This window comes from Lipotes vexillifer, unplaced genomic scaffold, assembly GCF_000442215.2.
Source record: "Lipotes vexillifer unplaced genomic scaffold, Lipotes_vexillifer_v1.1 scaffold314, whole genome shotgun sequence".
In the NCBI taxonomy this organism is placed as follows: domain Eukaryota; kingdom Metazoa; phylum Chordata; class Mammalia; order Artiodactyla; family Lipotidae; genus Lipotes; species Lipotes vexillifer.
Window position 1 is genome coordinate 692,346 of NW_006777107.1, and position 10,423 is coordinate 702,768.

Genomic DNA, 10,423 nt, shown 5'->3' on the forward strand with positions numbered 1-10,423 from the left:
GGAAAGAGCCCTGTATTATAGATTAGGAGACTTTGGTGCTACCTGTTATTATTTCTACTGATTAGTAATTGAGTAGTCTTGGGCAAATTAACTTCTTTGGGTCTCTTAAGATATGTGTGTCACCTAGAAATTCCTAAGGTTCCCATGATTCAATTATGAATGAATGAATTGTTCATTAATCTTACTCTAAGTTTGCAATAACACAACCTGAACTTGATGCCACAGACTATCTTAAGTTGTCATTTTAAATTTCTGTCATTTAAAAATGTGCCACACTTCTTGTATATGTTCTCTGTGTATCAAGTGAGATAATTTGAATTAAAACCTGGCTTTTAGCTAGTCTATTCTCCCATAGTGCCTGGGGACTGGGTGACCCCTCCCTGGAGGGGAGGCTGATCTTAATTTTTAAGGAATTGATTTTAATATTTGACCACCTGAGAACTATGCAGTATATAGAAGAAATATAAGACCTAATGCTGTCCTTGGGAAGCAAGATGCATGAGAAATCATCAAACATTTCAAAACAGTGTATGAGCTCTACTGGCTGACGTGCTAACGTTATAGGACTTAGGAAGGCGGTCCAGGTGGGCTTGGAGCAGCCAGGGAGCGCTCTATGACAGGTACTGAAGTAGGCCTGAATCTTGAAGGATGGGAAGACTTTCAATCTAAAGGAGTTCAAGAAAAGTCCAGTGCAGCAGATGAGAGTAACTCTTATGAGCAAACAGTCTACACGGCTGTGACATCAGAAAGTCTCTTCAGGAGACGGCCTGATTAGAGGATAGGGGTGGAGGGCAGTGGGAAATGAACTTGGGTAGGTTAGCTAGTGCCAGATATGGAAAACCTTGACCAGTCTAACCTCAACAATTTTGATTCCATGATAGGATTTGCTAATTTAATGGGACATGCTTTCCTGTGCCAGTCAAACCTGTCCTAGTTATTATGAAAATGTTGAGTAAAACCCTCTGAGATAAGTGGAGAGACATTGTCCTTCCCTGCTTTTTAGCTTTGCAATCACTGATGCGAGGAAGGGGGAAGCCTTCCAAGTAGACGAATGTGCGGTCTCTAACATTTGCTCTTTAACATTCTTTTCTTCCCTCAATAAATCTGTGTTGTGAATGACAACGTGTAAGTCAGCCAGAGGAGAAACAGCCTATTGGATGACGGGCTTAAGTGAATCTTGCCTTATGCCCTAACGGTCAACATATGGGCTTCTGTCAGCCTGGAGTGGTAGGAATTTCCAAAGATACAGGCCCATCCAGAGAGAGAGAGAGAGTGAGAGCGAGCGAGAGAGCGAGTGCCCTTTCTCCAGGTCCCTGAGGTGTGGGTCTGGGAACTATTAGCAAAAGCCCTTCATCCTCCTCTGCTGTCAGGAAGATGCATGTCAGGGGAGACAGAAGTGTTTTTGCACTGGGAACCCTGACTCCATCATTAATTTTATAGCTCTGGGGATGGGATGCTTGATTCTGTAAAGTTCCCTCAGCATTGCTTCACCAAAGGTGCATTATGTGGTCCCAAACTTACGTGATTTAGAAACTCTGATTCTTCATCTTTTTCCCATGCATATGTGAGCTCTTGTGTGAATCGGGGTGAGGAAAACACCTGTGGGAGGAGAGAGGTCCATCTGGCTGGAACCCGCACCTTCCCATGGTTACACACCGCCCGGATTTTACAGGCACTGACTCTAGGCAGATGATCTAATGACAGTGCGGTATGAAGATGATAGATGAAGGTTTGGGTCCGCTGAGCCTGAGTCTGCACCACACTGTCTGGGGATTGGGATCTGTACCCAGGCAGGTCACACATCTGGGCACACTTCACAAACCTAAGGCAAAGGGAAGTCAGGGGGAAGAGCTTCCAACTTGTCACTTAAGTGAACTGAGTAAATCAAAGTGTAGTAAGAAATAACATTATAAAGCAATATAAATGATCTTTTAAATAAACATGTTAAACCTGAAGCATCTAAATATGTGTTTATCCATTTAACATATCAGTTTGGGAGACTAATATTAGGGCCATTACTCAAAAGTATTTTTTAAATTTCTCCTCTGAAGTATTTTTAGAGCCAGCCACATAGGCTTTGTAGATATTGTATGATGCAAATATTTGACCCATAAAGATCAATTTGGCATTTGGAAATGGCGCAGAGAATCTTAGAATGAAGTCTGAGAAGAGCTAGGTAAGTGATCAAGCTATGCCATTTCATTTTTGGTGAGATGCAAATTGGTGCTATAGGCTTTCCTGAACAGAGAGCTCTGCTTAGGGACGGCTCCTCCCAGAGTCTTCAGTCGTAGCCACATCAGCAACATATATTAGAACCAACTTGGGAGCACGCATGTTTTGGAGATGTGCGTTCTGGTACTGCAAAGTATTTAGTCTGTCTCATTCCTCAAAAAGGTGCCAGGAATTCAACAGGAATATCAGTACAGGAAAAATGCAGTGTAAGCTACAAATACCATGTTAACAAGCCTTGTTCACTTTCTCACAAAACTTCGGTGTCCTAATTGTCTACAGCATGTCATGCATTGGAGGAAAAGGTCCCCTCCAAAGAGTTATATGTCAGGACCTTTGCAAGTTCTTCAGTTAATAAAATAATGAAGGGAGAGAACAGGAAATCTGCTAAAGCACTGATCACATACTGTTACACATGAGCCTGCTTTCTGGGGCCTGGCGGGACACGAGACCAAATCACAAGGTCAAGAGCTCCATCTCTGGAGTCAGACAAGCCTTCTCCAAATCCTGACCCTGCCACCTGCTTGCTGTGTGATCTCGGGCAAGTCACTTAACCCCCCTGACCTTCTGTTTCCTCATTTCCAAAACAGTGATGATAATAGGACCTACTTTATAAGCACTTATGAGAATTAAATGAGATCATGCAGGCAAAGGCTTATCCCAGGGCCTGGCCTGTGTAAGTGCTCCACAAATACTGGCTCCAGTTAGGAACAAAAAGGAGAGAAAGAGGATAAAAAAGATGGTAGAGGGGGAAAAAAGAAAGAAGAGGGGAAAAAGAGAAGAAAAGAAAGGATGGAGGAACTTCAGCTCTCTCTGGCTTTGAAAATGTGAAAACTGGCTCTTCTGGTAGGTATAGCTGGCTTTATTTCCCCAGGGCTCTTGTTAGGGCCTAGGTGGGGTCATCAGATCATCTAATGAGTGACTCATTACTTAATAAGTTGGTATATTATTTAGAAAAAGAGATCTAAAAGTATATGTCGCAAATATTCAGAACTAAACAAGCAGCCAGGTCATAAAACTCAGTGGCTCCTTTTCATAAAGCACATGTGAGCGCTCTCTCTTTCTGTCTCTCACACACACGTATATGCATATAATCTTGTATATATATATATATATATATATATATATATATATATATACGTATAGTCTTGATTCTTTTTATTTCAAGAATGATGGTGATGGTGATGTTTTCTGTCTTGCAAAGGCTAATGGGAAGTCCTTATTATAATTTCAATACAGGAAGCAATACCAACAAGTTTTGCATAGCTTCTGTACTCTGGCAAACTCTCTTTCCAGGGTGTTGATGAAATGGCTCTATATTCTCCTCAAACGGCAGCAAGTGTCAAAACTGCCCTTCCTCCCTGCAGTCTGTCATCAGATATAATGAGATCCAAACCCCAAAGCAGGGCCAGTTTGTAGTCCTTCACTAAGCAGCCTCGTCCTCCCCTCGGCTGGCCCATCCTGGCGCTGCTGATCCCTCAGAGGGGCCCTTGCTGCTCCAGGCTGCGACCCCACAGCATTCTCACATCAGTGGCTCTCAACCTTCAAAAACCCATCTCACATTTTCTTCTGGGCCTTCATTATGCCCTGTTTGGGCAGCCAGTGGAGAGTGGTAGGTTCAGATTCATCGTGAATTCCAGCATTGTGTAGCTGAACACTGAACTGCTGAGAAGGCTCAGTGCCACAGTCTTTGTCTCCTTTTCTGAAACCACTTCCTAGTTAAGCTCTTGCCAGCGGCCATCACTTTGCTCCTCTCAGAGTTTGGATGATGTTGAGGCCACTTCACTGAACAACCTTCTGTTCGGTTGGAGTCTAGTTCAGTTTGCTGCATTTGGGGGACAAAACCCACCAGGACCATTAGTCCAGGCTGAGTTAGACCACAGGATTCGACCTCCTTAGGCTTGCAAGCCGCCAGGGAAAGACCACGGAGTTCGATGTCAGTAAAAGGCCCACAGCCTGATTCAGGAATGAGACATTTGGCCTCCCTGTCCTGGCCCCTGTGCCCCATAGCCCCAAAGGGGATAAAGAATTCTAATTGCATGGTAATGTATTTATATTCTGATAAATGCATGTCAGTGGAAGTGAGGAATGCTTATTGATGTGCAGGGCTTATGAACAAAACACATAAAAGGTAAAAACTCAGTTGCCTCTGAGATGGCAGGTGAGAGCACTTTTCACACCCCCTAGGGGTCTCATTCACACCCAAGCCTTCAGTTGCCACCTCTGCCAAAGATTTCCTAATCGGCATCTCCATCCTGACCTCTCTCCTGAGTCCCAGAGAGGATTTTCAGTGACCATTCCTACCTGTATGGCACACAGTCACAGCCAACTCAACATGCTGAAAACTAAGCTCGTTATATTCCCCCAAAGCCTGCCCCTCCCAGGTGTCCCCCACCTCAGGGAATGTCACCCGCGTAAACCCCGGCGCTCCCGCTGGAAGCCTGGGAGCACCTCTCCACTCTCCTCAACCTCTCAGCCGCTTGTCCAGTCAGTCACCACGTCCTGAGGTGCAGCCTTCTCAGCTTCCCTCGAGTCCGTTAACCTCTCCCATTGCCACTACCACTGTCTCCATCCAGGCCACATCGTGTCCTGCCCAGAGTCCTTTATTGGTTTCTAACTGGTCTCCTGGCCTTCACCCTGGCCCCCTTCAATCCAGTCACCCATAGTGATTCTTCTGAAATACAAGTCAAATCATGTCTCCCTTTTGTGTAATAACTCTCAATAGCATTCCTCTGCCCTTGGTTAAAACGTAAACCCCTTGGCCTCTGACACAAGGCCTTTCACAGGCAGCTTCTGCCCACCTCACTGGCTCATCTCCTGCCACTGCCCGCTTTGAGCACTACCCTCCAGCTGCGGTGAACACTTCCGCTAAGTCTTCGCGTCTGTGGCCTTAGCTGCTGCCTCCTGTTCCTCTTCCTCATTCCCCTCCCCCTTCTCTTCTTGTTATTGAAATATAAAATGCATGCGGCAAAGGGCACGTACCACATGTGTACAGCTAAGCGAACTGTCTCAAAGGAGCATCCCCAGGTAACATGTGCCCAGATCAGGACCCTGAAGAGAACAGTACTCCGGAAGCCTCCTTCAGGCCCCTTTTCACTACCTCCCTAAGAGATATCACTACCCTGACTTCTAATGGCACAGACTAGTTTTCCCCACTTTTGCACTTTATATAAATGAAATCTTACACAATGTATCAGGTGACTTCTGCTGCATAGCAAACCACCAATCAACGGAATGGCCTGAAATCACCTTAAAGTTCCACCTTCGGCTTCATCAGTCCTTGCAGCTCTGCTCTTTTGTCCACTTCATCACCAAGCTTCTTGCAAACTGCCCACACTCTGTCATCACCTGGCCTCTCCTCCTGTTCACTCTTCAATCCACTGCACCCATCCGTATTGTTCCACTGAAGCTGCTCTCATCAAAAGGCACGAGTTACCTCCTTATTGTTGAACAGTTTTCAGTCTTTTCCTACTTGACACTCCCCACCATCCAACTCACCCTTTAATTCAGTGGGTCACCAAGTCCTAGGGATTCTTCCTCTTCAACCCATCCTGTATTTGTCCTACCTCTGTCTCCACTCATTATCTCTTGCCTGGACTAATCCAACAGCCTCAAGATACCTCCCTGTCCCAAGCCACTCTTCCAGATTTATCATTTCAACATATTTTTCCCTGAATAGAAATCTGGACTGGCTCACCACCCACCATGGAATAAAATCCAAATTGCAGCAAGGCAGGAAGACTCTTTGACCTGTTGCTCCAACCTCTCTTTCCGTGCTTTTTGCCTAACACACACCCTCTGCCTCGGCCACGTTGAATCTGCACAGTCTCTTGTGTACTTGACCTCTGAATTTCTGCTGGGAGGTTCTCTCTCTCCAGAAATGCCTGTCACCCCATTCTCCCCTTCAAATCTTCTATCTATCCTTCACGTCATATCTGTAATGACACCTCATCTACAAAACCATTAACAGCTCCTTTTCTGATCCTGTATTCTACTATTATTTCTAATAAATATCATTATTATAATATGCTTGGCTTACCCCCCTAGAACATAAACTCCTTGAGGCAGGCAGGATCTTTGCTTTGTTCACTGACACAGCAGCCCAAGCTCCCAGAACTGTGCCTAGCACATAGTAGGCACTCTTGTTAAACACTTGTTAAGTGAATGAATGGTTAACATTTATTGAGCACTTATTTTACCAGGAGCCTCCAGGCAGAATCTCATTCATTCAGTCCCCACCACAACCCTATGAGGAAGGAACTGTTTTTATCCCAGTTTTGCATAGGAAGAAACTGAAGCTTAATGAGATTAAGTAACGTGCCCAAGGTCACACAGTTGATACATGGTAAAGCTAGGATTTGAACCCTGATTTGTCCAAGCCCTAAATTACCTCTCTCTACTGTCTTGAGCTTTGCAGTGGTATTTTTCACAAAACTCTACCATTGGCTACAGTAGGTCTTCAGCAAATGGAGCAGTTATCTTGAAGTAGTGGAAATAACTCTTTACATATTTATCTCTTCATTATTTCACGAGTTCCCTGAGAATAGGAAGTGAATCCTAATTATTTCATTTCCTCATGGCCACCGCCAGAAACCCCAGGTAGCCGCACAGTGTCTCACACATGTTTGCGTTCGCTAAATGTTTACTGAATTAAGTAAAGGAGTCTGCTGTTAAGAGAGGCAGCATGTGGCAGCCAGTCCTTTTTGCACAGTCAGGAATTCTGAGTACTGTCCCGATGCTTGCCCCGAATGCAGGCCCAGCTGCTGTCTCTTCCAACGCTTTGTTTCTTCAGCACGATGTAGGCTCGGGGCCATCCCTGGCTAACCCACCCGCCACCCTGACTCCAGCCCTTTGCCGTCCTTCCTGTCCTTATGAAAGTGCCCTGCCTGTCTTCCTGATGTCAGTGGTCTGATCACGCAGAGCAAGTCCTACCCCTCCTACCCCTCTTCTTGACCCCATGCCCTGCTTGAACCTGGCTGCTTCCTTGGTCATTCTTGACAGGCAGGGCAACATGACATTTATATAGATAATTGGAACACAGGGTGGAATGTGATAAGCACAGAGTCACGAGGCATTGGAGGAGTTATGAAGAGGGGAAAATTCCTAGTTAAATGATGGAGGAATGGAAAATGAAGCCACTGTCTTTTTCATCCTGATAAAAGGTGGTTTTTTGGTTTTGTCTTGTTTTTAATAAAGAGTTTAGCTTCTTTAGGTTTGTTGGTTATTTAGGATTTTGTCAATTGCAAGTAATAGAAACTTGAGTGCTTTAAGCTGAAAGGTGAAATTTATTATAAGGATACAGTCTCTCGAGGTATCCAAAGGTTGGAATGCAACCAGACCTCAGAGAGAAATGTCCAAAAAATAGTCCAGGGTCTGGGCAGCATTCTCTTTCCATGTCTTATCCTCACTGTCTCTGTACATCTGCCTCGTTCTCGTCTCTCTGTGATGTCTTCTCATCCACAGACCTCATCATGGTACTTGGCTGCCAATGGCTGCTGTGTTTATACTTGGAATTTGTACTAACTGTTCCCATCAGAACCACAAATCCTCAGGGAAATCTACCTCATTGGTCCAGCTCAAGTCCGGTGCTCACCCCTGGCCCAGTCACCTGCTGCCAACAGATCAGGGTCACGTTGTTCACCATGGCTGCCAGGCGCCCTGCTCTGTGCAGAAAGGATCATTGTAAGCTGAGCAGACTCTCTAAAAATGTCCATTACACTTGGTTCTCTTACCAGATAAGGCTCTTGTAAAACAACTCTGGGTGCCTCCCCAAGAAAAGAACAATTACGAGGCTTCCTAGGGCTTCCCTGGTGGCGCAGTGGTTGAGAGTCCGCCTGCCGATGCAGGGGACGCAGGTTTGTGCCCCGGTCCGGGAAGATCCCACATGCCGCGGAGCGGCTGGGCCTGTGAGCCATGGCCGCTGAGCCTGCGCGCCCGGAGCCTGTGGTCCGCAACAGGAGAGGCCACAACAGTGAGAGGCCCACGTAACGCAAAAAAAAAAAAAAAAAAGGAGGCTTCCTAGCTTTGAGATTCTTTGAGAAACAAATACATAAATATGAATTGCCAAACATCAAGCATCATCCTAATTAACTAAGACAATGTCCACTAGTCATTTCTAACAGGCTTTTAATACCAGTTTTGTTTATCAAAGACCTAGAATCCTGGCTTCAACCAGGTGTCTCACACACATCTAGATGACCCACTAGACCAAAGCATGGAAGATAAACCAGGCTGGGCATTGCTCCCTCCTCAAGGCCTTACACAATCATGTCCACACCTGCCCTTCAGCAACCAGAGTTCTCTTGTCTTTCTAATAAGCCAGTGTAATCAGGTCCGGGGAGACAAAATCCCCACCGTTGGAGGGTTCCATACCCCAACAAATTCCAACAGAGCTAACTTTGGCCACTGCTTCCTTAATGTGATTTAAGGCTGGGAGAGAGAGGACTAGTATGGCTCCTTCTTTCATCCTGATCTGGCCTTGCCCATTCAGTGACCCATCAATCTAAGGCTGGGTAAGGATAATCTGAAAAGCTTATCCAACTTAGAAGTGAGAAAGCTGGAGTCAGGATGTCCAAGGCAGCTCCAAAGCTTCACGTCCATTCTTCCTGGATGGGGTGCTCACTGCTGTTGCCCTCAGGGTTGACACGTGCTCCGTGGGTCCACAGAACTAGTGGCACAGCCCCGGGATGTGGTGAGGTGGCATCAGGGCCCCATCCTGGAGGATGACAACATAACTCTTCCTCTCGAAGCATACTGTGTTCCACCCACACCATTTCAGTGACACCCCCTGGCTTGTCTTCCAGGCTCCCCGGGTACAGCAGGCCGTGTGTGCAACCTGACTTCCCGAGGCATGGACAGCTGCGAAGTCATGTGCTGTGGGAGAGGCTATGACACCTCCCGCGTCACCCGGATGACCAAGTGCGAGTGTAAGTTCCACTGGTGCTGTGCTGTGCGCTGCCAGGACTGCCTGGAGGCCCTGGATGTGCACACGTGCAAGGCCCCGAAGAGCCCCGACTGGGCGGCTCCCACATGACCCCAGCGGAGGTCACCATCCACCTTCCCTCCCACAAGGACTCCATTGGATCTGCAAGGATGCTGGGCTCTTGAGTTCCCTCTGAGAGATGTTTCCTCAGGCACGTGGCCTTTGTCTCTACGGAAGCCTCTTTCCGCTCCCTGGGGGCCCAAGACGGGGCCCACACGCTGCACATTAAGCATGCCCTATTTTCTCCGACTGCCGGCATCCTGAGGCACGTCTCTTCCTGGTCGTGACAGGCTGTTAGAGGTGGGAGGGGTGGTGGGCCCAGACCACTGTCTCTACCCACCTAGACATTTCCTCTTCTAGAACACTTGGCCAGAGGGAAAAAGAGTGTCTCAAAGGAGCTTCCTCTGTGTTTTCCAACAAATGTTCACAGTTAAGAAATTCCATACTTCTGTCCAGAGGGTAAAATATAGAAAGCAGGATAAACCCCTACTGAGTTAACTTTAATTCTTGAAAAGACCAAGCAAGGCTTTTGCCTGATCAAGTGATTTTCACAGCCACCACCTCTGGGGTGATTGGTAATTGGCTGGAGAAAAATGGCTTTCAATAAACTTTAGGTTTCAAATGCACGCATTTCAAGGCATTTGTTGCCATATTAAAATCTGATGTGACAAGGTCGGTCTATTGTCCTTTGGTACAGTTTGGAGTCTGTGCAATAGCAAAAGCCTCAGAAAGTGATTGCTTTGCATTACTGTCCACTCAATATAAAGAACTTTTTAGGAAATGAGATCACTTAGAATCTGAAGGGAATTTAAAAGAAAATTGATGATCTGGCAGTATTCTGTAACTGTTGGGTGAAGATGGAGGAAAGTAACGTAGTGAGTGGAATGTCAGAAAACACATCTGTACGGATAAGGGGGAAGGAGGGGAATGAAATTCCTACCTGGTGTGATGCTTGTGGCCCATGGAATTCTGTAACTGAAATGGCTTTAAGAATGAAAACTTTGGGGATGACAAGACCAGGGAACCAAAATGCTGACAGAGAGGTTTCCAGAGCGAGGTCACGCCTGGACAGCTCCTACCATAAGCGGACAACTAAAAGAAGTCGGCCATGTGCGCAAAGGGGCATCAACTAGTTCCTGTCACCCTTCAAGCACATTGTAAAGACCTATCATACTTAATTGTGTTCATTTGATGCTTACAAGATGACAAGAT

At 46.2% G+C, this 10,423-nt stretch overlaps 1 protein-coding gene across 1 annotated transcript in view; it reads left to right on the forward strand.

Moving 5' to 3' along the window:
* The window catches only part of WNT2 (Wnt family member 2), a 45,987-nt gene extending 35,814 nt beyond the window's left edge, over positions 1-10,173 (forward strand). Inside the window, exon 5 of the mRNA XM_007450773.1 lies at positions 9,033-10,173. Coding sequence (XP_007450835.1) covers positions 9,033-9,262 — 230 coding nt within the window. The 3' untranslated portion in view covers positions 9,263-10,173. The remainder of the gene's footprint in view (positions 1-9,032) is intronic.
* The last annotated feature ends 250 nt before the right edge of the window (positions 10,174-10,423 follow it).